Consider the following 27,595-nt stretch of genomic DNA (forward strand, 5'->3'; position numbering starts at 1 on the left):
TGTGTATGAATTAGCATTGCCCCAAGGCCAAATAAACAGGCCTAGGGAGAGGCAGTATACATTAATGTTGCTAAAACTGTGCCTAACATATGTTTAGAACATCTGGTCAGTTTGGTACATAGAAAGAGATTACATACACAAAATACCAGAATATAGGTATTGATAGATTAAAAAAACTCTGAAGCAGTGGATGTGTTTCCTAGCCAGGTAGCTTGCATTTTCTTTGTCTCCTCCCTGTGCCCCTGACCCTGAAGAGTGTAGAGTGTCTGACTGGTGCATGCCGGTACAGTGAAATGCAGCTGCTATTTGGTGCAGCCTCACTGATTCTTTGTAAGTCTTGCCACATTTCAAAGATTCCAGATGTTGCTTCCCAGAACACATTTTTCAGAGTAAGGACTTTGTAGTCTTATCCTTGAAGGCCCTAGGCATTTGGACACTAATGGCACTCGTGTTGTTTCGTAACTGCTGTTCAGGGTATTGAGTTGAGCTGCTGTTCAGAGTTCTGCTGCCACTCATGAATGGGTTGTAAGTGGTGAGGTAAAAGCTCTCAAGCTTTTTTTGTCCTTACTGAACCAGACTTTTATTATGTGTGGACCTTCTCCTGCTTGGAAAATATGTGAACTGTGTGTCTTTCCATTCTGCACTAAGTAAAATGCTGTGTCTGTCTGCCAGTGGTGATTGCCACAAAAAAAATCAAACGTACTTCAGGAAATTCAGGGATAAACCTTGGTGTGCTTTTAAATATAGCAGCAAACAAGGCTATTATTTAGTGAGGAGTATTCACTAGTGCTGTCTTGAAACCTCCATTTATGCAAATTCTCTTCTGTTTCTCATTTATGAATGTAGACCACATAAATGACCTTTTCTTATTTTTATTGCATGTGGCACTTTTACTTGCCTGCTTTTCTTCATCTGTCTCCAGTTTTTGTTTCGTGTTAAACAGACTTTAATTTACTCAGGTTTTATCTTCCACATTCTGCTCTAAGATGTATAAAATGTTGATTGATTGTTTGCAGAATGTAAGACTGCACAGAAATTTGGCCACTCATTGTGGATAAAAGTGCTACCTTTGTCTAGTATATTAAGAGGAAAAAAAGAGCTCTGTGTGCACTATGCTAGAAAGTAAGGAGGATTCATATCTTATTTTGACTTGTTTGGTTAGTGCTTTAATATGAGTATTGCTTTGGATCTGTACCAACAAAAGCAGATGTGGATCCAGCATTCGTAGATTAACACACCTGCCAAGTGCTGAGGATCAAAGAGAGGATAGTTGTTTGGGGCATGGGAACTTTCATTGAAAGCCTGATGGACTTTCCTGCATCTGATGTAGATCTGTGTTGGATATGAGAAGATGAGGCATGGCTCAGCTGCAGACACAAGGGAAAATGAAAACCTAAGGAGCTGCTTATGAAAGTTTCCAGTGCTGTTCTTGTTGGATATTAGGTAGTAACTTGACAGAAACTTAAGAAAGTGATATTTCTGCATGCTTGAAACAATGAAAGGTAGTACTTGGGGAACATTTTCTTTGTTTAGCAGGGGAGAGATAAGAATTAGGATTGGACTTGAGGTCTTACTGTAAAAAAAATTAAAATGTTTTTTGACTCCTTATATTTTTTGTTGGTCTTTTTTTTTTCATTTTACTTGCATTTCTTTATTCATTTTGAAATTGGTTTAAAACACAGAAACATATAAGCTCAAGGGTTATGCAGCAGTATGTATAGTGACTGTTTTGTGTAGTGTAATCACATACTGCTTTTCATAGTAAATGCAAACATTGGCATTTCAAAAATCAGATGGCTTTTTGTCAATATTTCTTGGAAGCTGAACACTGGTGTTCATTCTAACCATGCCAGAAATACATTTACTAGTTTTAATAGGCATAGTCAGGTAAGTGCAACACTTGGAGCTGAAATGGCATTATGAAAGTCTTCTAGTATCCTTCTAGCCGTATGTTGTATGTTCATTCTATATATTTAGAGTGGATGATGCGCTTAAGTATTTGATCAGGCTGGTATGAATGCAGGTGATGCTGAGGAGTGTTCCAAATGTAGGTATAGATTCCTTGATTTGTGACTTCCCTCACAAGATCTTTGGTTTTGGTTCCAATCTTTGATGCCTCCAAAGGTTTCTGTATAGTTGTTGCAGCTCCTGCTGTGGAACCAGTACAGAATGCAGAAGCCTGTACCTTGTTCTGTAAGCTGTCTCTCACATATGTAGTGTAAGCCTTCATAAAAAGGGTCAGAGTTGATAAACATATTCTTGTAAGCTTCTTATGCTATGTGTTTCCAAAGCTGTAACTTTTTAAAATTCCCATTTCCTATCTTTCTTTGCCTCATTGATCTCTGTGAACAATTTCTGTCATCAAGTTTTGCTTTCAGCAGAGAACTCCCTCTTTTTAAATAGAGTGTTGCTGACTGTAGGCTTTGTGAATTCCTGGCAGCACTTTTACTTCTTTTGGTGCTACTCACATTCATGTGCTTGTCTTCCTGGTCAGTATCTTCTGAAAGAAAACAAAAAAATAGGATCAAATCTTTATAGTGCTCCGGCATTATTGTGACTAAAGAGCATTTGAAAAATGCCTATCTTTGCTCACTAAAGACTGTTTTTCTAGGACCTAATTATTACCTCTTGATAAATCCAGTGCTCAATACCAGTGGCATAACAGTGTCTTGACCTGATTGTGTCAGTCTTGAGCCTATTTATTGGTATCCTTATTAAAATGGCGAAAAATAGAGTTTGAAATGCTACTAAAAATGCTGTAAAAGCTTTAAATAATCATGCCAGGCTTTGGAGAAGTCTGCCATCAAGAAAAACTACTGAATGATCTGAGTAGACTATTTGGAATATTCATACTAAATTGCACAACTTCTGTTTATGTGCTTTTGTTTAAGGATAACCGTTTTTGTTCATGTGTAAATTAATTAAAAACAGATCACTACTGCTGCAGCTCTGTTAAAGCTGCCTCCTAAGCACTGATAGAAGGATCCTACTGGGAAAAATCCTTGGTGCTGAGGAAGGCCAATATTCTGTGATCTTAGTGGCAGTGATTTCAACTCAAAATGCAAATTAGATTTAGGAAACAATTTGCATTTGCACACTGGTAGTTTTAATTAGGAAACGTGAATTGGAGCAAATTCTTAATGATGGTAAAGTTTCACAGCATTAGCAAGTCAAGTCATTCTACTAGCATTTTCCCCTCTCCCAAATACTTACTCTACTATTTCAGTTTAAGACAATGTTGACTTGAAATCAACCATAAATTTGAGTCCTACTAGGGTCTTCTAAATTTTTTTAACCAGCCTGTTAAACTTTCTTCCTAGCAAACTGAGCTATATCTACATGTCTGATCGCATTTCTCCTGCTAAAACCTGGCAGGACTACAGCTTGAAGATCATGTCAAGGCTCATTCCACTAGGAACAGAACAGCCTTGGCTGCTAGCCGTAGATCTGTCCCTATCCAGGAGATTTGCAAAGTGGCCAAATGCTGTCCTTTGCATACATTTATAAAGTGCTGGTGCTTTAGATATAACATCTCGACGATAAGTGGTGGTGTTGTTGTTTTTTTTTTTTTTTTTTTGGGGGGGGTGGGAGGGAAAATGGAGGGGTTCATTTTACATGACTAAATGCTTTGAAGTACTTGGGATGGAGTCTACTGGGAAACAATAAGAAAACGCATATTCCCAAAACAGGGACTTAACATTTTTCTTTCTTGTCGTTTTTTAGCTTCTCAATGAACAGAAATATACTCTACTCTAGACATAATTTATTTAAGTTGTCTACTTCTTAAAAATATTTTGTAGTAAGGAGTTATCCTAGTCTTTAATATAAACATACATGATGTACGAGGCCACACATTACTGCTTTCCCTGTAAAGGGCACTGCTGGCCTTGATTTCTTTTGTTACTTCTTTTAAAAACATTTTATTTCCAAGGCCTCCTTTGAGCTCTTGAGCTCAAAGGCTATGAATCCACAAAATACTTGTAGATAACCAAATTACTTCCCTGCAAGATTTGTACTTTGGAAGGAAGCAGGTCTTGCCTCCTAGGTCAGAAAGATTTTGTAACATTTTGTCTGGATATTTTTAAAGAGAATTGTTGCTTAAGTGTCCTTCTTTTTACCCTTGAAAGTGCTGAGGCACTGCTGTCAAATGCTCAGACGTGTCTAGGTGCTTGAGTGAGGTACTTCAAAGCTCAAATTCTGTAGCTCATCTCATGTTGGAAATAAGTGTTCCAGAAGGACAATCAGAGCAGAGATGTAGATGTCTCTGAGAATAACTAACTAATCTCCTTTTTTACCCCAGTTCTCATTTTGTTAATATGTCATGACTTTTCAAGAAGAGGTAAACAGCCTGACTTTTACTGGCCTACAGTCACACCATGTTTATCAAACACAGATGAAAATTGCTACAAATCTCTCTTTGTAACCTTGATTTTTGCTTTTATAGCTAAAGGTAGTGTGGTGAAAAGGTTTCGTTACAGCAAGCGTGGTTTCACTTGCTTCCTTTCACTCCCTTCCCTGAGGATTTCTGACTGATTCCAGGGCCTCTTCTCCATACTGAGATAGGAGCTTGTTGCCTGCTAAAGAAGGGGGAAGACTTTTATGTGCTTTTCATGTTCTTCCTGTTTACTTTTTCAGGACAGGTAAAAGCCACACATATAAAGCTTGTTTGGTTTTTGATCTAGAGCATTCATGGCAACATTTTAAATTTCTTTAGATATCTTGAAAGTTAAATTTGCTCCTAGAAGCAAAACACCAATGCTCACAAACACAGAATAAATTAGTGATTGAGGAATCTGATTCCACTGTGAATAGTGGTTCTTGATAGGAGGGATTAGCACAATAGAACGGAGCCATTGAGGAGAAGTTTCTGGTATACTGGAGTGACACATATTGAGCTTCTCAACCTTGCACTGCCATGGTCACTTACCGAGGAAAAACTTCCAAATTGTTCCCATTTTGGATGCTTCTATTAATAATTTTGCTCTCCTTCTCTCTGCATTAAAGAGTGAAATTTTCTGACGTGTGTAAGTTCTTGACTTGAATTCTTTATTGCTAACCTTTGTCTATTCTGTTTCATAGGTGATGATACTTTAAAGATATGGGATATTAGGCAATTCAAAAAACCTCTTAATTCAGCAGATGGACTGCCTAGCTTCTTTCCGATGTAAGTATTCTAATTTATTCCAACAACAGGAATAGCAGTATTTTTGCTGAACGGGGAAGTGTTCTACTGGAGTTCTTATCCTCAGTTGTCACTAGGTCCACAGTTGTGCAGAGAGGACTGCACAAGGAGAACTGTGCAGTGACAATTCTGGTCTATTTTAGGGATTCATGTTGCTTTAAAAGATCTTATTTTTGTGATATTTCAGTCTCATATGGCTTAAGTCTAATTAGATTAGTAATATTTCAAGAGGAGGCCCTTATGTGTGTAATGAGATATAGATGTAAACCTTATTCTTATTTAGTCTATAATTAATTCAAAAAGAGCTGAATGAAAAAGTAGACATAACATGAAGGTACATAATATGAATTCAGGTTACAGTGTCAGAAGTGCTGATTTTATTTTACTGCATAGTGCTAAGTATTGTTTGCAATATTTTTATTGGTCTGATCTGCATTCCTATAGCTGTAATACAGCCAGATCCCCTAAGGACAGCTTATAATTTTGAAATAAGATCTTAGAAAGGCAAGTCATGGACAGCCCAATCATAACTGCAGTTTGTAACACAGCGGAGAAATAAACAGAAAAACATATTTGGCCAATGTATAGACACACCACCTTGCATCACTGAAGAATATATCATCAGCAAACCAGATTTCATGATTAGTACATTTTTTTACTTAATGATGACAGCTAGATTTTAAAGTCCTTTTTTTTGTTTTGTTTTTCATATTGAAAAGCTTGCAAGACTTTTGAGTGGAGGAGAATTTTGCTGGGAGGAGAATTTTTATTGAATCTGCCAGTGTTGCACATCTTGTGCACACCTGTAATAACAGTTGTAACTGATAACTCTAATTGATAACTACAGCAATAGATGACAGCTAACAAAATAATTTTTCAAGCTTTGTCTAACAGATAGAAAAGATTGTTTTAAGAAGTGCAATTTGTATCTAACTTCTTGATATGTTAATTATTTATCTGCCCAGTGAGATGCTTTGTTTTCTTCAACAGGACAGATTGTTGTTTCAGTCCAGATGATAAGATCCTTGTCACAGGCACCTCTGTTAAGAAAGGTGGTGGCAGTGGGAAGCTGTTTTTCTTTGATCGTGAGACCTTCCAGAAGCTGTATGAGATAGAAGTTACAGATGCGGTATGTATTTTAGTTTAATCATCTCTTCAAAATATGAATGAAATGATGTCCATATGCTTCTTTTCCCTTATACAGGTCATTACCTACTAACACTATTGTGATTTTCCTACTCCATGGTTAAGAGTTAGGGCTAGAGTAACCTGAATAATTTTTTCAATTAAATTAAAAGAAAAAGTCCTAGGACAAGGTGTTTAAGCAGTAGAGCTTCCCTGCTCTGGTGTTAGCATTGCATTTCTCAAGGATTTCTGTGAATCCTTCTAGATCTATGAAGTGAGACACAAATCCTAAAATACATAGATATTTATGTTGCTTACTTCACTAGTTATCATGATGAAATGCCTTATTGTGACAAAACTTTTTGTCCATGAGACCAGATTAGTGGTTACTCAAGAATGTGTTTCTAGCTAGTCTAAATGCAGCGATTTGTTGCAAAAAAAGGCATCATTAAGAAATCCATCAAAAAATACTATTCTCACCAGTTACTGTAAAAACCTGAAGCTGTGAACCTGTAATACAGAAGGGTCTGTACGTGGCTTGAACTGACCACCTGTTCCCTTGTACAGAAGGGAAAAGCTCATTACCATAGATGAAAAGGTCCTTTTACTCTTGTGATATACAAGTAAACTTATGGGTGATAACACACCATAGGAGTGGATGAAATTACAACAGAAGTGCCACTGATAAGTATGGCAATGTATGCTTATGTCCCTTTAGTTGTTGGAGTATTTCAGGTTACCAATTTTGTCACTTTGTTTCAGGATACCAATTTCTCCTTCTGAACCTTTTAAAAGCAAGCACAGTAGGCTTTCCTAGCACAGCAGACCACACCTCCTTCTGCTGGATGCGGTTTATACACCACCGCCTCTGTATTTTCTTATCTTTTTAAATCCTGCTTTCTCCATTAGTCCATTCCAAGGTAAAATCTGCTTACAGATGGATTTCTTATGTCTATAATTTTGGTGGCATCTGTCTTGGAAATTAAAAATGCTGCATTCTTACCAAAGAGGAATACACATTACAGATGGATTTCTTATGTCTATAATTTTGGTGGCATCTGTCTTGGAAATTAAAAATGCTGCATTCTTACCAAAGAGGAAAGCACAGAAGAACAGAAGAACACCTGTTTTCATCTTACACATATAATATAAATAGAAAGGGATTTTATATGACTTTGGAAGTTTTACTTGCTACTAAATAATTTCTCCAAATACAGCAGAAATTGGCTTTTATATTTTTCTCCTGTAGAATATATCAAACCACAAACCAAGCTAAACTCGTGTGAATTTCTAGGGGATTTTTATTTTCTGATACAAGCCTTATAACCAAGTATTTATAACCTCTTTCTGAGAGAAAAAATGAATGCCTCAGCATCTTGTCTGAAACTTCATGACAGAGAAAACAACTATATAAGATAAAGTACAAGAAGTAGATTTTTGTAGGAGCTCTCCTGTATGTGGGCACCGGAAGCAAAATAGTTTCATAATTCCATTCACAATGAATTTGAACTCCTTAGACCTGAGTGTTTGGAGGTGCTCATGATGGCATCTCCTTTTAGTAGTGGTCATGTCAGTAACAGTGTGCAGAAACTTCATTAAAGCTCTAAGGCTGCAAGTGGGAGGAGCGTGTCAGTGGTAGATCCTGTATCTCCAAAACCACTTAAATAGTGAGAAGTATTGCTTGCCAGTCTTTTTTTTTGCATTCAAAGAAATTTTTGTTTTCATTTGGTAACTTTGTCTTCTAAGTCTTGGAAATAAAGGGTCTGTTTACCTGCCAAGATAGATCGTGCTACAGGGGAGTCCACAAAAGATCCCTTTGCTCTCAGTTTCTCTTAGAATCAAGAGCTAAATTTCTGTTCTTTGTTTAAAAATGCAAAGGAAACATGAAACGGAGACCCAACAGTAAGAAACTGTCAATAAACAACTTCATTGGGGCCACTAATATAGTAAAATTTTAAATATGTGTACAAGTCTAAGCAGGATCATAATTTTATACTATAAATTTGTATAGGTGCTGATATTTATATGGTACTTTTTAAGACTGTAGCAAATCACTTTGGTCCATAGAGTTTTAGTGCTGCTGGTTTTCTTCATTTGTAGTTATAAAATTTAAGACTGTCACACATCTGCTTTGCATATAGTGGAAATGAAAATAATGGAACTAATAGGTGAAGAATTTAGACAAATACTGATCTTATGACATAATTTTCAGTGAGTCAGCACTACCAATACCTGTACAAGAAGTCTGTCTAGCTTACAACTTCAACTCTACACATCTAAGGAAAACACAGTTTAGCATATCATCTGAATCTTAAAGAAGAAAAATTCCTATAAGCAGTCTTACAAAATAAAAGCAGTATATTTTTTCAAGGTCTTTCTACTGTTTGTATCTTTTGCCTTTTTCATTAGTGTTCTTTACTTGTTATTCTCAAATTAGTATGTTTGATGAAATAAAACACATAAAGGCATGCTAAAAGTAAATGAATGTTCAAGAAGCTGGCTTTTACATTTTTAAGCAGTAAATGCTGTTTGTTGGAAAGATCATTGGTCTGTAAACTGGGAGATTAATATCTTGTGTGCAGTTTATCAAAGCATTTTTATCAGCAGTGCAGTAATTACTTTGTTTCTACCGGCTGCTTTCCTAGTTTCCATTTTTTCCTTATACTCTCAAAAATATCAGTTAGCATTTAGCATTAGGGTAATTAAAGATAAACCCATAGTGTTATCCAAGATTTCAGTTTGTTTTCTGCAACTAAGTGTTATGCTTCTTTACATTTTCCATGTTACCTAGGGCTGAAATGTGTCATTTTACTCTTTCTGTTTGGGGTTTTTTTAGACATTGAAGAGTTGAAGTTGTGCTATGCTGTATGTGTAATAAAAGCACAAATGCACCAGTGTCTGTCTCTGCAAAGAGTCTGATCTGCTCTCATTTCTAATGCAATAATTTCAGTGAGATTTAATCCATATTGCTAAACAAAAAAGGCATCTTTAGTAACTTTTTGAAGGCAATTGTATTGCAGTTTGGTGGTAAAATATATATAATCAGAATAACAGAAAATCTGTGGAGATTTTCTCAGTATAAGAAAAAGTATAAACTATTAATGTGTCACTTTTTTAATTTCACAAGGATTTTTTGAAGGGAATGCCAGCAAGCCTAGAAAATTGAAAAGTAGTAAAGAGCAGTAAACATTATCTTAAACCTCCTTGGTAAATAGTCAGTGAAATAGTCAGTGAAATTGGCCTGTGAGTGAACTTAGTGGGTAATGAGAAAATATTTTATGGGAATGTTTGACCAAAGCTGTGTCTGGCATTCCTTTCCATCATACCACACAAACCTTTTTTCACCTTTTCTTTCAAGTTTTCATGGGAAAATCCATTACTGTTTAAGAGCTGCTGGAGTGAAACCTTGTGGTTTCACTAATGGGCTAACAGTCTGATTAGTTTCTGCTGTTGTGGCTGGGTACAGAATATTAATTTGCTTTTTCCCTCTTGTATTAGTGTTTTGGGTTTTTTTGTTACTCAGACACAATCTGTGCTTAAACAGCTGTGTTGTTGTGTCCACTCCTGCATGCCATCCCACCATGTAGGCATTGGGACTTTTGTAGAATTCAAGCTTCTTAGATGAATAGCAATGCTTTTTGAAGAAAACTAATGTCAGAAGTCCTGGAGACCATCGGCTCTGTCTCTGGCCAGTAGTTGGAGGAGGTATGAACAGGACAAAGACAAAACTGTTGGTTCTTGTCTGACCATTCTTTCTGCTTCCAGTGACTGCTGGTTTCAAGATATCTTGGTGCAGATAAAGGAATTTTGCAGGTAATAGCACTTAGTGATTTTTTTTTCCTTGAGTTTACCAAGGAGAGAAATCACCTGTGCTGCAGGTTAAGGCAGGGTCCTTTACTTCCTGCAGGTTACATCAAAATTATATCAGGGCTGGAGCAGCTGCCTCTGCCACTCTAAGAAAGCTGATGCTCTGTGTGCAGTGCCCAAGCCTTGCTCTGGCTTGGTACGTAAAGGTAAAATAGGAGATTTTGAGGGCTTTGTATTATGGCAATGGTCATGTTTACTAAACTTTATAGAATTCCCTCTTTTTAATGGAACTTGAAAATATCCTATTATGAATGTGCAGCCTTTTCATACTTTTTCTCTTTCTCTTCTATGTTGATAGTATTATTTATCAAAGGTTCATCTGCTCTCTTACCGAATGTTCACAATAAGTTTATTGAACTTTCTCAATTTGAGCATTAGAGGCTTATTTAATCCGAAATACCTATAATTGCACACAGAACCTTTCATCACTCTGTTTACATGGATAAGGAGACTTAAACAGATGTCAGGAAACAATACTGCCAGAATATGGGAGTGCAGAGCTTATGTCCAGGAACTCAGAGGCTGTTTCCCTTTCTTATTGTCAGGTTGTGTGAGAGGCAGGAAGACCTGTAGCTGCTGTGGAATGAGGTCTCATCTTTGGGATATGCAGTCTGGAAGGGAAGGGAGATTTCACTGCCAGATGAAGGCCAGGAAGAGTTTATTCCTAATTCTTGCTTTGGTTATGCAAGCATGAGATCTTCATGGGAACCAGTTATAAATACCTAGTGTATGGAAAAAAGAAATGGGTACACAAGATTTCCCCCAATGTCAGTTTAGTTTAAAATAGCTGTGGATAGGCACTTGAATCACTCTCACGTCTGTCATTCATTTGGCTACTTCCGACGCCGGTAGTTATCCTTATTACAGACAAGATTGATCTTGGCAGCAGTAGAGTACTCATTTTCCCCATATGGAAGGGACAAGTATTACACCCTGTTACTGCCAAGCAAGAATGGGCACTGAGAAAGGAAAAAAAAAAGGAAGTTGTATAGTTACAGGAATTGCTGATTTTTAATGAAAATTGAAGTAATAATTTAATTTAAAAATGAGCCAAGATTATGAGTTTGTGTACATGACAAAATGAGATGTGCAAGTTTTTAAAATATCCCACAGAATTTTGTAAATAAGCAGTAATCCAAAACTTTAGATTTATGGTTGCTTTGGGAAACCTATTTCTATTAGGAGGATTCTTCAATATTTTCTTAGTTTCTCAAATGTAAGCAAAAGTTAAATTATTAAATACTTCTGAAAATACCTCTAAGGATGTTTCAGGAAGGTCCTCTGAGACAAGCTATAAATAAAGCTTCTTTTTAGATGAAAGAGTGAAAAGGAAAGAAGGAAAAAGGAGTGTGAACCTTCCAGCATCCTTTATGCTTGGTTGATACAGGATTGCAGTATTTCTTTCCTTGACCTTAAACAATATCATTTTCTATTTATTAGGTGCAGTAATATAAAGGGCCTTTCCACTGTGGCCCATTTCACTGAGATTTAAAGCTTTTCTTTATTTAAGAAAAATAAATTATTTTAACTTCTGGAAGAGATTGTCATGCAACTTTTGTTTTGTTTTGTTTTGTTTTGTATTTTCCACAATAGATAAGTTAATGCAATATTAAAGACCCAGTAAATTTATGTGTTTTTTTAGAGTGAACAAAGCCACCCCCTTGTATAAGAGATGAATCACAGGAATGTGTTTTCTTTTATATATATAGATATGTAGATAAATAGATATATACACACCTGTCAATTTTTATTTTCTGCTTCCATATATATAAGGACAATGTGGTCCTTCCCTTTGTGTATCCTGGAGCAGCATGTACTTTGTTTTAGGGGAGATGTCACTAGAGGTTTGAGGTATGCAGAGTAATAAACTGTGAGGGTTTTGTCCCTGTAACAGTGGGAGTGCACATGAAGGTTGTCTCCCTTATTTTTATGATATATGGAGATGAAAGTGTGGCTGTAATTTTAACAGACCAGGTGTTTGAAAATTCCTGACAATTGCAGTTACAAGGGAAACAGGTTGCCACTTTGATTAAGTTACTTTTTTATTAACTAGAAGAGGAAAGTATTGTTCAGTGGCTCCATGCTCTTGTAAAAATATATTTTTTAGCTGTACCTTGAAAGTTGAATTGTACAGCATTGTTACCCATGTTTTCTGTATTGAAATCCTTCTTTAAAATAATGGCCTCTGAAAATATTTTTTAGGATATTTCTGTTTTCTACATGGAAAATTGTAAGTTTTATCCATTTCTGGTCCATTTTCTATTGAATATTTCCACACATTTTCTAAGTTATGTTTCACAAGGGAAAAACATTAGTATTCTTTCCTCCACTACTGTATTCTCATGAGTATTTTAAATCTGATGATTGCAGGTCACTACATTGTAGATACTCCCTAACTTCCCACCTTATTTATTGTAGTTGGCTCTTTTCCTTGGAAGAGCTCCAGGGGAATCTTGAACGTGAAGATTTTTGCAATTGGGGTTTACAGTAGATTTTAAAATATAATATTAGTACATTTCTATTATGTGAGCAGCCTTTTTATAAATCAGAGCATGCATAGTATGAACATGTGTTAACTGTATTTTTGCTCAAAAGAAGAAACAAGATGGAAGCATTTGTTATTCAGCTTGGCAGACATTTGAAAATGGCATACTTCTAAATCTGTTATTTAACTTTTTTTATTATTATTTAAAACTCAGCAGTTTTATAAGAGTTACACAGTTTTATCCCTTCTTCTGGTGCTTCCAGGAGGCTGACAAGCTGTTTCCAGGTGGAGCAGCGTGGCAAGCCAGGTAGATGGCAGTTGTATCACCACTCTGCTCCAAGACACCAGTGGAAAGAGTTTACAGAGTGTGCAGTAGGAATTGGCATCATTATCAATGATCTTTGATTATTGTATAGAAATTATGGTATTTCTGCAGATAAGATTGCTATTATCTACAGATTAGAACTTCAAGTTTCTGATTTTTTTTAATTTTTCCTTTAAATTCTAATTGCTTAGAGCTGGGGAGAAATTATTTGTTAACATGGGCGAAAATGTGTTGAAACACTTGCTTAAAAGTCCTTAGCCTGTTTCTGAACTTCATGGAGTATGCGTGAGTGTTTTCTTTTAAAGCATTGAGATCTTGGAGAGAGCTCTTCTCTACTACTCCTTCTAAATTAGAATGCATATGGATCTTTCCTCATCATGAGATTTTTAGTATATTTTGATTCATTTTCCTCTCTTTTCTTAAGTAGTGTATGCATTCTTGCAGGGATATATAAGATAAAACATGGCAGAGGTTTTTTTGGGTTCATGAGAAATGTGAGCCACATAAAACATGTCTGTGAAAGTTTGTACAAAGCCTAGATTTGTATCCACTGCACAGCAGTCTAAATATTTGAAGTTTCTAATGGTTCCACACCTTTATTGTAAAATGGAAAAGCTTGAGAGCCCCTGCTTTAATATCTTTCCTAATTACAGAAGTTGTTTAAAAGCGGTAGTAACCAAACAGGAATGGGGAACAGTCTTGTGGTGGTGGGAAGCTGTCTTCAGCAGATGACATCTAAACATATGATGTTTTATTCAAAGACATCAAAACTGTATTAAATAAATAGAGGTGTAACTTTGTACATTTCCCTTCTCTTATGGGGAGACATACTGCTAAAGTCAGAAAGACTTAATGTACAAGTCCTAGAACTACAAAGCTGAAAGGCCACACTGAGATTTCATCCCTCTATCCAGCCCAAGTTTGAAATTGCTTACCCCTCTCAAATACAAATATGATAGAAGCTTAGGTAACAGATGATGTTAATTTGGAAGGTGATTTATTATAAGCTTCCTAAGTAGTATTATTTATTAAGTTTTGAGCTCCTGTGCTACAAGTGCAAAAGATACTGCAAGTGGTTTTTCATTGTAAGTATGTAGGACAAATTTACAGGAGAAAGGACAGAATAGATGTGCTAAATAAACTACTTGCATGCATACTTGCACTGATTTTGACAGGGAAGTTTTTTTTTTTCAGAAAGACTGGAATTTGTAGGGATTACATTTAAGATAAATACTCAGTTCAGTCAGAAAAGCCCCACTTAGCAACTGCTGGGATCACCTGTCCTTACAGAATCCACGATCACAGTCAGAATGTCATTTTACATGTTTGGTATCTTCCCTGCCGACATGTCCCTTGTCTGACTGCCTGGACAGCCAGGTGCAGTGAATCCAAGCAGTGCTGTTCAAACAGAGCCCATCACATACCGTCACAGCCACTGAAGCAAAGCTTTCACATGGGAAAGAGAGGAGGTTTGTTTAAGTTTTTATTCTCCTGACCAAAAAGATTTTCTTAGGTCAGCAGCTCCTGCTTTCACTTTTTTATTGTATATCTTCAGAACAGATTCTGAGGAATTATTTATTAGATTGTAGGTTGGGAAAGGGGTAAGCAATAAGGGCAAATATAGAGTTTTTTTCTGTTTAAACCCTTTTCCGTTTTTTTAGTATCTCCAGAGCTACACCTGATCTTTGAAGCTAAGGTTTTTAAGATCTGTTGGGCAGTTTTAGAAGTTTGTGTCTGGTGTATTCTTTCTGCGCTAGGAGCATTCAATATGGGTACCAGGATTCTTTATCTTGAACTGTGGAGTTTCATCAAAGTAGCACAACATGCTGTAATATAGACCCTCATTAGTTTTCTGTTTTTCTTTTATAGCTATTTTGGCCACTGTAGGCTGTAGAGGTTCACCTGACCAAATATAGATGTCTACAGCTGATCCAGTCACCCTAGGCTCCTTTTCTAATCAACAGAGAAAAATAAACATATTCAGACTGTGATTTTATCCCATCCTAAAATAGATCTCTCAAATAGGTTAGCTGAAGTCCACTGTAAAATGCTTATTTCTCTCTGTTAACTTTAAAGGGAGATGTTTGTAGGTATTTAAAGAATAGATCTCCAAAGATTAAAAGTGTAGACATGTTAAGTTTGATGAAACAAGTCCCACCTAAACTCTTTACTTCCCTCTGTGGGTGTTTATTGTCTTCTACTAAAGAGCTGGAACATTTAATCTCTCGTTTTCTGACCTTGCCAATAGCAAAGTAGGAGATAATGGGTTACTTTTGCATTAATTTCTGTTGATTTAAGAATTTTTGACTGTAGGCAATTCACAGGAGAAAAGCCTGCCAGTCTCTGAAAGGCTTGTGCTAGCTGAGAGCAAAGCCTACGCTCTCTTACGTGCACCTGATTTCCCAACAACTGTCAAAACATCAGCGACTTCACCATGGAGTTACTGAACTTCATATAAAGTGTAACGCTTTCAAAGAAACATCAAATGTTCATGAATTCTTGCTTCATAGGTTAGAGATGTATGAAAACCTGGGATTAGCATGTTTCCTTTCCATTTTCAGTATTTATCTGAAATTAGCAGTTCTAGTGGCTATTTGGAAGATCACTTTTGATTTTACCTGTTTACAGGTGGAATGTTGGCTGCACATTCAGCCCAGGGTAAATATGAATATTAGCTGTACGTCAGAATCATTCACTAGAGATTTCCAGCTGCTCAGGGTAGTTTCATGTAGGGATGGAAGTAGGTAGATGCAGTCTGCAAAGCAGATTTGTTGTCAGTGTTTTCATTTCAATAGTTTGCACTGATAGCCATGGGAGGAGACAGTAATTCAGTGAACTTTGCCTAAAAGTCTGATAGCTGCTCTTAACTGATTAGTCATATCTGGTGTTTGGAGCAAATGTATAAGCCAGTTGAAAGTCAAGAACAACCAGAGAAGATTGAAAGTGTGTACCTGAAGTGAAAAGAAAGAAAAATGGAAAATCTTTATTCCAAGAGTGCATAACTGATAGGGAAACACGTTTTTCTTTTCTCTTCCCTGCATGGCAGGAGAAGATTTAGTATTGAACTTGAAAAACTGATACATTATCATGCATTTTCTGAAAATACACTTTACATGGAATAATCATTTTCAAAGATAACTGCATAGTACTTAACCTTAAAACTTATCTGTCTTCAGGGAGAAAGGGTAGTTTTCAAAGAAAACAGTGCCTGGCTGTGAAGCACTAAGTCCTCTTGAAGGAGGGAAAAGAAGTTAAAATATCACTGTAAAATATGGCCCCTCTAACTTACTTTTCATTTTGCAGTAGCAAGGAGAGAATATAGTCCTGTTGACCTAAGTGCTCTGTAATTGTATGGTGATTCCTACTTATGTCCAAAATATAAAGTTCTTGGAATTTTTTGGAAAATGGTGAAATCATTATCGTGCCAGTTTTGTTGCAATTATGACCTCCATAGGCGTACACACATACATGTCTGTTTAATAAAATTTTGCTAACAGAAAAAGATTAATTGTTATCATGGGGCTTGTTTACATAAAAAGTTAGTGAGATTTTGTTGGATCTCAGCTGAAATAAAAAACACCAAAAAGCACCAAATAAAAAACAATTCATGCTTTTGTACAAGATCAGCTCACAGACATGTAAAATGTTAGTATAGGAATTCAAGAAGGCACTGATGGACAGAAACCTGAATCTTCCCTTAATTTTTTGCAGCAGAGTGAAAGAGGATAGAGGTGAATAATGCTTTCAAGAGACATTCTTTATATATGTTCATGTTATTTTGTTACATAATGAGCAACCTCAATATGAGCAACCATTTTGGTAGCTTCAAAATATACTAGTAAGATTAAGCGACTGCTCAGGCTCTGAAATACTGCAGAAAAATCTTTTAGGTCTAAGATGTAGCATTTATGTGAAGACTGTATGTACTGTGTAATTCACAGGAACTGGCAATACTTGCTGCATTATGCAGCATTAATTAATGCATTTATGTTTTTTTCTTTATATATTTTATCACAGCGCATCCTCTCTGCAGCTTTTCGCAATCCAGATAATAAGTGTCAATGTGTGATCTCTAACCATTTGTAGTCCCTCTTACTAGAAATTATTAACCTTTCTTTCCTTCATGACCTGTACTGACTCCTCTGAGACTGTGCATCCCATCCTGGATCGGTTCTATCCACACTCTAAAACTGAGTGTTTTTATCTGAAGTGTGGTCCAGGGAACTGAATTTTGTCTTTCCTGCTGCAGTCTCAAACCATCTTTATAAGCAAAGATCCAGGAAAATTCTTCCAGTCCTTGACATCAGTCTGTAGTTTCATGACCGTACCAGCTTCATAGTTTCATCTTAGGGGGTAAATTTTCCACTCCTGTGCCACAAATCATTTAAATCTTTTCTTGCTGACCTTGTAAAATGCCCTCTCTGCATTGTTTACTCCTGTCAGGGTGTTGCCCAAGTTCTCTGGAAAGTTTCAGTTGAGATAATTAGCTTTTGCTTGCTGACAGATCTGCCTCAGTTATTCTCCACTATGCGTGTTAAACACAGGGCTGTATTCCTAGGCCAGAATAAGTGTTCCGTTCTGTGTTACAGAAAATGAGGCTTCAGTTTCTCATTTAGAGACACTGCTGTTAACTCTTGTCAAAGCACTAGTATTGCTCAGTACCAGAAAAGCTGTATGTGTAGTTGCCTAGTGAGCTCACCTAGATGGAGAATAACCTGACAGAAAAATTATTTGGTGTTGTTTACTGTTTACCTGCAGCAACAGCTCTGTTTACATGACTCAAAGGGAAACACAGAGGTGAGAACAGATGGATAGGGGTAAGACTATGTGGGAACCACCCCAGAACTGCCTACAGACAATGACACCCACTGAATCTGTTCTAACCTCTTTCACAGTGAGAATCAAGAAGGTAAATTTGCAGTGTTTCTCTTTTGGGTAATATTTTTAATATTTTCCCTGTCTGTCTTCACAAAAATACTTTCAAAATGTTTTCCCAGTATTTCCCAATGCAAGCTACTGTGCTTGTATATGCAATAGACATTGCCAAAGGCTTTTCAGGTTGATTTAATTTGAAGAACTTAATGCTTTTGCCATAACAAAAGTACAAAAAAACTTTTAAATTGTTACAAGTAGTTATCTTTTGTAATTTTCTTGTAATCACAAAGCTGGCCACGTTGGTCTATGGCGAAATTATTTTCAGGATTTTTTATGACAGGTTTCCAGAACTTCATGCTCCAAAAGCATAGTGTCCAAAACATTCAGCTGTCACTGAAATCTTATTTTCAAATGCTGAAGATGCTTATGTGATTATACATTCTGCATTTATCATTCTTCTTTGTTGCAAGACATTTTCCATTTGCTAAGCCATGACCTGACATTTTTTTGCTTTCAGAATCAACATAGGTTTTTCTTGTTTTAAATGAAAGAAATTTTTTTGTGGTTTGTGGTTGGGTTTTTAGATTTTTTAATGGTAGGGCTGGTTGTACATTGAAACAGGTTGGTGAAAGAGGCTGTCAAGTTTCCATCCTGGGAAGTATTAAAAAGCAAATGGTGATATCCTGAGCTGTCTCTAGTATCTGACCGTGCTTGGAGAAGGATGGTTGAATTAGTCATCTCCAGAGCTCTCTTCCAACCACAACCATTCTAGAGTTGTGAAAAATTCAGTATCAGTAGGTGTGTACCTACCTACATGCTCACGTAGGCAAAGGCAAGAAAACACTTTTTTGTCTGCAATTAACATACTTACTTGCCTGGAGAGCTGGGAGGTAGGACCTTCTTTGAGATGGAATTTGATGTTTAGCATTTCCAGTGATAAAGATGTCTACCTGAGTTATTCTAGGTAGAAGCAGTTGAGAAGTTAGAGGCATCAAAGAATAAATGCTCTTTAAGTGTTCATTATTTCTGTGTGATAACGATTCTTTTTACCCTTCCTTCCCAGTATTAATACCTAGCCTACAATCTTCCCTTTGTTGTACAGTTAATTAGAATTTTGTCTTCTTTAGGATTAAATGATTGGAAAAATTTTTTACGATACAGTTCAGGGATTCATTGTTTTGGTATTTTTGAAGAATTGTCAGTTTTTAAAATAATCTAAAAACCACAGAAATAGTTTTTATTATTTCTTATAAAGTAGGTTTATATACCATTGGATTGATAAAATTACTTGCATGTTCAGAACTTGAGTTTGTTTAGTTTTTAACAAATTATATTCTGGGAATGTTTTATGGTTTTGAAAGATTTATAGGGCTACATTTAATGGCAGTTTCTTTTGCCTGCTCTGTAACACGTGCCATGGTGGTTTTAAGTGTGCTGTGCATGTTTGACAACTTAGAAACTCACCAAACCCCATCAGTGCTGAGCTACACTGTCTCACGCTTGTTTTTGTTGGCTGGTATCCACTACCATGCTATAAAATACATTTACTTGACAGAAGAAAGTGGAGAATCACATTAACTACAGAGTTTAAAAAGGCTGGCTAACCACATGCAATAAATATTAATAAAAGAAAAGGCCACCCACCTTTGACCCTCAATATTTGTTACTAGTTCTGGTGTTTTAGAGTTACTTTAGCATTTTGAGCATTACATAACAGTATGTAAGACTCTTACTTAAATCCAACAACTTATTAGCAACTCTGTATTGTGTACTTCATGTTTACCTCTAAAAATGTTGTTCTGTAGCTGTCTCGCAATAAGCAAACCAGGTTTATTTGTACCTGTAAGTAAATGGGAAAGTGTAATGTTGTATGTAGGAGGATGCTTTGCTGAAGAGCCTTGTAAAAATGGCTGTTTGATTAATTAAACTTCATCTCAGTCAGTTTTTTTTTTCCCCTAAAAGAGAATACAAAGCATTAAAAACAGCTTAGGAGACTGTCATGCATCATGTTGTGGTAAAATGAAGTTCTGATTCATGATGGCTGAATGGGGTTCAGATTTTTTTTGATACTTTTAATGTTATGTGTCTCCTAGCATCAAAAAAATGGAGGCTGGACCAAACCAGAAATAGTATGGAACATGCACATGGAAGTTGAAGGGAGAAGAAAGGGAAGGCTAGAAAAGGGAGCATTGTTCCATTAAATACTAACAAGATAATGCATCTTGCTAGCTCTGGATGCATTTGTTACATAAGTAGCACAAACCAACTTCAGCCTTGGACAATAGCCATTTAAGGCATTACTGTCTGTCAAAAATAGATACTTTCTTTTGTGTTTTTGATGAGATGTGTTGTCCTTTGTGGTAGATTGTGCCCACTTTGGCTCTCTGGAGTCAGACGTTTGAGTCTTAGAATTTCTGTGGTGTCTTGCTGAATCAGACAGAGAACAGTACTCACATGGAGATTCACAGTCACATGTAGAACAATACTCTTAATGTCTGAAAATGAGTTTCAGTGCTGACCAGAAGGGTGACAGTACTGTGAGACGTTGGCTTCAAATACCAAGTTCTTAATGTTGTGGGGAAGAAAGAAGCAAGAGTGAAAATCAGCATCTCTTCTGTTTCTGCAGTCAGCAAGGGAAAAGGTCAACAGTGTATGACAAGAAGGGACAAAACAGATAAATTGATGAATGAAGTGGAAGAATAAAGAATTAAAAATAAGAGTACAAAAGTCATGAGGTCCTGAATCGCTATATCTTATCTGAAGCACTTAATTGTTCTCCTTCAAATCCCTCTTTAACTTTCCATTTTCATTGTGCCCATGAAGATCCTGGCAGCAGATAGTCTGTAGAAACCACTGGTTATCGTACTGTCACCAGTTTTTACTTCCTTCTCTGCCTACATGCTGGTGTTGTCACTCCTTCTACATTGTATTCTACTCTGGAGTTACTAATTCACATATTCATGTGCTCATTCATATGCCTAAACTTGGTCCTGCTGCAGTGTGGTGCACTCTTTGACAATGTGAATATTAATTCTAAGATCCAGATGAATGACCATCTGACTGTCAATATCTCACTCTATTTTCAGAGTGTTGTGCGTTGTCTTTGGCATCCCAAGCTGAACCAGATCATGGTTGGTACTGGAAATGGTTTAGCCAAAGTGTACTATGATCCTGTCAAAAGCCAGAGGTACGTAATTATGATTTATTATGGGTTTTTTTTCTCAGTTTTAGCCTGATTCTGTGATTCAGTGATTATACTAAGAAATGAATAAAACTGGTTTGGTTTTGCAGAGTTCTACTTATTCAGCAGCAGTAGAAAGAAAATAACCCAAAATGTTTGCTTATGAAGAGTGGCACTTTTTCCACTGGACTTTTCCTTTTGCAGTATGTTGGCTGTTCTACTTGAATTTACAAATGCTTTCATTTTTTAATTGAATGAAATATGCAGTAAGAACAACCTTTCTTCCTGTCTGTTGGAAGCTGCTGAGGAAGTGTTACTGAGTGGGTATTTATTGTATTTAGGTTTTTGTATTGTATTCAGGTTTTGTAATGCATATTTTCTTCCTGAAGTAAAAATCTTGTTTAGAAGCATCAAACTTCAGTGCTAATGAAATAATGCTGGAAGACCCAATTTGACAATGTGTAAAGCAAACAAACACATCCCCACCTTTCTTTTAGTCTTTTTCACCACCCTCATTTATCACATGGGAATTTTGTCTGTACATCTAAGGGAAAGGTGGTACTGATTTATCAGACAGTGACTTGCCAGCCTAGGATGAAGAGGGCCTAAGTAACCTATAAATACTTGTTTTGTCATTAATTTTCTTTTGCCACCTAGATTGGCTGGAGAGGTGGGGCATTCTTCCTTCCTGACAGCTGGAAGAAAATGTACAATTCATTGATACTGAGTGGAATAAATAAGGTGTTCTTCCTATGTATCTGGTATCTTTGTTTTGCTGGCATCCTAAACGAAACTGAGTTAATGTTTTCTAGATACTTACTGTCACCTGGGCACTTCCGTGTGAAGATAAACTCTGGTTTGCAAGATTACCAGAAATCAGTTTTATTTTTTCTGATTTTGGCAGTTTAGAGAACATGGGAGTTGGTCATCATTTTTTGGGCCACAGAGCCCTAGTGCAGTTTTGTGCCTGGTCCGTTTCCTGGTATTTACCATAAGGAGGTAAATACCACTGGTTTAAATCAATCTTGCTGTGTAGCCAGGCTTATGCAGTCTTTCCTGCCTCAATGTTGTTACAGGCACCTCTGGTTAGGTAACAGCCAACTCTTCTGCCTAGGAAGAATTATATCAGGAGCAAATGAGTGCCCACGTTTGGAGAGCAGCACTTCTAGTGTGCAAACTAAAGTACTGTGGACAAATGGAGTGTGAAATGAATCTTCCATCCTTATTTCTTGTGTCATATAAACTGCTCTATAACAGAAACACTGTAATCTCCCTACCCTGCTTCACATGAGCATGAATAGGCAAAGATACACACATTCATGAATATTTAGAGTGCTGTATAATTTTGTTGAGACTGTCCTGAATAAAAACTGGTTTCTGTTTGGTATAAACAGACTAACTGAACTGCTCTGTTTCCTCCTAGGGGAGCAAAATTATGTGTGGTCAAAACAAAACGAAAAGAGAGACAAGCAGAGACTCTCACGCAGGATTACATCATAACACGTAAGAAATTTAAACATATCTTTATAGTGCAATCCTTAGCTCATTCTTAGGTTTGAAATTATTTGCAGATTGTGTAGCTTTATTTTTCCTCCTCTAAAAGCCAGTCTTTCATTAAGCATTGGTCACTGGTGTCATATATTGGTGCTTCATACAATTTTTTTATAGTGTTACGCAAACAGAAGGGTATATCTAATCTGTATGCTTTGTAAAGTTGTTAGTAGTGGTTGGTTTCTTGATTGTGGTGCTCCTGAAAGCCCCAAAAATTGTGGAGCTTTTTTACAGCGTCAGTTTTCCGTAACTTAATTTTGGAATGTAGGTGGATTTAGGAAGAGTTTTTCCACTTTGCAGTACCAGTGACAAAATCAGAGATGGGAGATAGGTCTTGAACAAATAACAAACGATTTTTCAAAATTTGTAACTTACCGAAGTTATACAAGGTTTTAAATAGCTTAACTATCCCTAGCCTTAGGGGTTTTTGAGAACTTAGGTTTGTAGTAAGGATCAGGGACACATAAGAAATAGTTATCATTGCTACTATAAAATGTTCAATGATCTGCCTTTTCCCAATGACAGATTTTACAATGGAATGAGGGAAATAACTGAGAGATCTTGACCGTCCCTATTAGCATAACATAATGCATATAATAACATAACATACCTTTGGACCCTGTGTAGTGTTTCCTCACATAAAATGAGAACAGTCATGTGGTTGTAGTGTCCTGCTTCTCTTCATCATCTTCCAGTTCCAGGGTGTTCAGTTCTGATTTCTAGTAGTCTTGGTTTTAAACATACTAAAGCCATTTCTTTATAAAACAAACAAGTTGTTTGGCAGCATGATAAACAAAAAGAGGTTGAGAATGAGGAAGTTTAGCCAGTCTTGGTAACTAGACCCATATCAAGGCACTTTGGTTCCGGGTTCCCATCTTGGGCACTTTCTAGCCACAGCTGTCTCTAACTTATGTTACTGCCGCAGATGTCCAGCTCCAGTTTTTGGGGTAAACATAAGTAGCAACTGCCAATGATCAGGGGTATTTATCCTCATTGGGTACTCTTGATCTATCCTTACAACATCCTTCACTGTAATGCTTTGTGTGCACTGTCATTAGTGTTTATATTTTAAAGAACTTCTGTGATTTTTAAAGCAAATTCTGCTTAAAATTCAGTGTAACTTGTGTGTTCAGTGGTGTTTATAAATGTCATTGAAAGATATAGGCCCAAGTTATGCACATTTTTGGGATTTTATCACTGAATTCTAGCTGATTAGATGTTTCTTCCACATAATTTTGAAACTAAACAAAGATGCTTCCATATACATCAATGCAGAAAAACATTGTAAGGACTTGCTCAGCAAATTTTAAATTTTTTTGCATATTTTGGATACTTTTCAGAAGTTAGATGTTTGTCTTTTAAGTTTACAGATAGAACTGGGAAGACCTGAAGATCTCTGAAGTGCTTTTGCAAAGTGAACTGACCCCTTTTTTCCTCTCCTTTTTCCCCCTCTTTTTTCTTTTAGTTTTTTTTTTTTTTTTCTTCCTATCAGATTTCTTGTTGCTCTTTAATATCAGAATTGTCTGTAATGGCTACTTAAAATGCAGGAATGTTGTTTTAAGGGATTAAGTGTCACTTTTAAAACACAGGAATACACGGCATGGTTTTCCCTTAGACAACCTTGACTCCACAAATGGCAAAGGCTTGGATCTATGCATTAGTCACCTCAGATGCTCTGTGGAAACTGATCAAACTTAATGCCTGCCAGAAAATTTTCCCTGGCATTTCATACGTAATGAAATCTGCAAAAATAAAACTTAAACATTTGTTTCCAAAGATCTGCTGTGTGTCACTAGGCTGTGACTTCATTCAGTCTAATAAATTGAACAGGCGTACAGAATAAGCTGAAAACTCAAGCTGATAAGTACCTGAATGTTCCCTGATTTTTTTAATTCAATATAGAGATGATCCTAAATTTAAGAATTGTTTGGTTATTTTTTGTCTTTATTGGATCATTTGACCACTGCACAATTTCCCAGGTTTTGGGAAACAGCAGCAATGAGCACAACTGTATGTGAGATTGAAGCCTCTCTGCAAGAAAGCCATGTCCATTAGCATGGTGTTTCTGCTGAGTGGATCAAAGCCATTACTGTGACTGAAGATAGCACTTTTATGAGGACATAAAAGTTCTAAATCCTGACAGTTTAGCCAGGCTTTCACAGTTATGATATTTTTCCAATGGTGATTAATCTTATTATTTAAGAAAGAACATGATTGTGACTTCATGTGCCTAAAATCACATCTGGAATCATTGAGGGGTTTCTGCTCTACTCTGTCATATCCAAAAATGTATCAAGTGCCTTGTCATGCTCTTAGAATATGAGAAAGCTGAAGAAGCATGGGAAGTTCAGAAAAGAGTAACTGATTGGTCATAATGCTAATGTTGGCAGAGGTATGAATGAAATATGCATAAATGGTGCAAACAGTATTTCAGATGAGAGCCTCCTGCCTGAAGGAACCCTGATATCTGATGTTTTTAGCTGCAAAAAATTCAGCAGAAAGAAATGCCTGAAAGTACAACTCAGTAAACCACTGTTTCGATATGGGATTAGCGGGAGGCTGCTCCTGACACCTTTTCCATTGTAAGAAAGAATCCAACTCTTTGTATTTAAAATTCTAAAAAGAAAATGGAATTTCTAACATTTTATTTTGTCCAAACTGTGACCCTTCAGCCCATGCGCTTCCAATGTTCCGTGAACCACAACAACGAAGCACGAGGAAACAGCTGGAGAAGGATAGGTTGGACCCCATGAAGTCTCACAAACCTGAACCTCCAGTAGCAGGAGCAGGTAATCTAGGCATAATAATTTTGAACTGTTGTGTGCCAAAGGGACCATCATGCTTTGGTTCTACACTCATTTGGATTTGCATTTTTTGGGGGTGACTCTACTCCATAGATGTATGGGCAGTGTCTCATTGATGTCTCATTGGAGTGCTTGCCTGCAAAAAATGAGTAATTACAATGGCTTACTTTGAGTTACATTATCAGTAAACACCCACCTGAATGCAGCCCTAAGTTAAACCCTTCCTATAGCATTTTAAATAACCTTTTTTATCAGGTCACCGGTGCAGGCTCTGCATATTTCTTAAATATTTTTCTCTTCATGCCACAGGTCGTGGTGGCCGTGTTGGGACTCACGGGGTCACCCTGTCATCATATATAGTCAAGAACATTGCCCTGGACAAGACAGATGACAGCAATCCTCGAGAGGCCATTTTACGTCATGCGAAGGAAGCAGAGGAAAATCCATACTGGGTGGCTCCGGCATATGCTAAGTAAGGAAACAATTAAGAATACAAGTAATATTTCTAGAGTCCAGTAGGAGTTTAGTTTAGATGTTTTTAATGCTTTACTTTGCCTTTTTTGGATTGGTGCCACAAATACGTAATGCGAGAATATACTCTTTTATAAAGATAGGAGTTTCCAGGAGGTTAAATTGTTGAAATTTCATATTTCCACTTCTAAAATGTAGGTGCCAGTGCTAGAAGTTATTTTAATGCCTTCAAAGTTGATTTGAGTTTAGAATCTTCTCCAAATCAGTATCTTAAACTGCAATATACCTTGTAATAGGGTACTGTCCCATTGATATATTGGGATATATCCCATTATACCCTCTAGAACACTCTCTAGTTCTGACTGATTCTTAGATTAAGCCTTCAAAATATTTATGTGTTGTTATGACAGGATGATTTCTCAACTGTCATAAATTTTTATCTGAATTTTTCCTAAATGAGGACCCAAGTAACTGCCTGAATTAACTTGGTTTTAAATGTACAGCAATATTAAAAATTGCGGCTGGTAAAAATTAAAAGCTGATAAAATCTCCTTCCAAAAATTCAACATAAAGAAATACGTTTTAAGGTGTTACATAACTTAAAGAGCCTTATCAAGATTTTTGTGGTAAAACCTTGGTAACCCCACAGAATCACAGCTTTCAGATGATGACATTTGTTTTCTGACTTGACCCACATGTTCACAAAGATAACTAAATAGCAGTTCTAAAGCAGCTTGAGAATATCAGTGACCCAGCCTGGCTTTGAGCAGGTAACTAATAAGTGTGACACACGGATAATTGATAAGTACGGCATTTGGTGTTATGTATCAAACCAGTGCATTATAGAGTATCACTCTCAGTACCAAAGATGGGATATTTAAAAGCCTAATTCTGTAGCCATTGTTGTAGTGAATATGTTAAATATTAATTTTTAATTATTTGATTGTGAGAGAGGAAATATATTCAGGATGTGTAGGCATCTGTTTTTATTTGACGATTCCATCCTCAAAAGTAAATACAACCACACATTCCATCAAGTAGATAGATACATCAGCATGTTTTGGGCTTACTAACTTCATTGATTGTATATTAAGTTTCATCCCCAACACCTGCAATGTAGTAGACATGAAAGTTTTAAAACAAAGCTGTGTTAGAGAAGGCTTACTGTGTCAGGTGGCCAGATCTCATTACAGTTCCTTGTTAAAGATGTGGCTGCAGGGGAAGAGGAGAGCTGGCTGAGAAGTGGGCAGGATGCATGTCCAGACTGCTATTAACTTACACACCAGACGGTGATGTGTATGTGGGGGAATTGGACTGCAGCCAGCAGCACGCTGCCTTGATGGCTTTGTCAACGAGCCTCAAGCCATTATTCTTGCTTTAAAAGCTTCATTTGCTTCAATTTCAGATATACTCTCTGCAAAGAGCATTAAAAACCTCGTAAACAATAATAACATTATTAACAATAACAACAATAACAATATTTAAGACAATGAAATGCAGAAACTTGATTGTGTCTTGTTCTTAGTTTTCAGAAATTCAGGACTATAATAACAGCCACATAAAGCTATACTATTATAATATATATAATACAATAATATATGCTATTATAATTATATCCTGCATCTGATTTTACAAAGCATGGATATTTAACCTGTACATCAAATGCATTTTACAGATGTACTTGCAGACTTAAATTTAATAAAATATGCAAATTGCAAGTAATTGATCC

General features: G+C 36.5%; 1 protein-coding gene across 1 annotated transcript in view; it reads left to right on the forward strand.

Moving 5' to 3' along the window:
- WDR70 (WD repeat domain 70) overlaps positions 1-27,595 on the forward strand; it is a 125,779-nt gene that overhangs the window by 91,781 nt on the left and 6,403 nt on the right. The window contains exons 12-17 of the mRNA XM_068176283.1: positions 5,080-5,164; positions 6,173-6,311; positions 20,946-21,046; positions 22,464-22,543; positions 25,264-25,380; positions 25,705-25,867. Of these exons, the coding sequence (XP_068032384.1) occupies positions 5,080-5,164; positions 6,173-6,311; positions 20,946-21,046; positions 22,464-22,543; positions 25,264-25,380; positions 25,705-25,867 (685 nt within the window). The remainder of the gene's footprint in view (positions 1-5,079; positions 5,165-6,172; positions 6,312-20,945; positions 21,047-22,463; positions 22,544-25,263; positions 25,381-25,704; positions 25,868-27,595) is intronic.

This window comes from Anomalospiza imberbis, chromosome Z (assembly GCF_031753505.1).
Source record: "Anomalospiza imberbis isolate Cuckoo-Finch-1a 21T00152 chromosome Z, ASM3175350v1, whole genome shotgun sequence".
In the NCBI taxonomy this organism is placed as follows: domain Eukaryota; kingdom Metazoa; phylum Chordata; class Aves; order Passeriformes; family Viduidae; genus Anomalospiza; species Anomalospiza imberbis.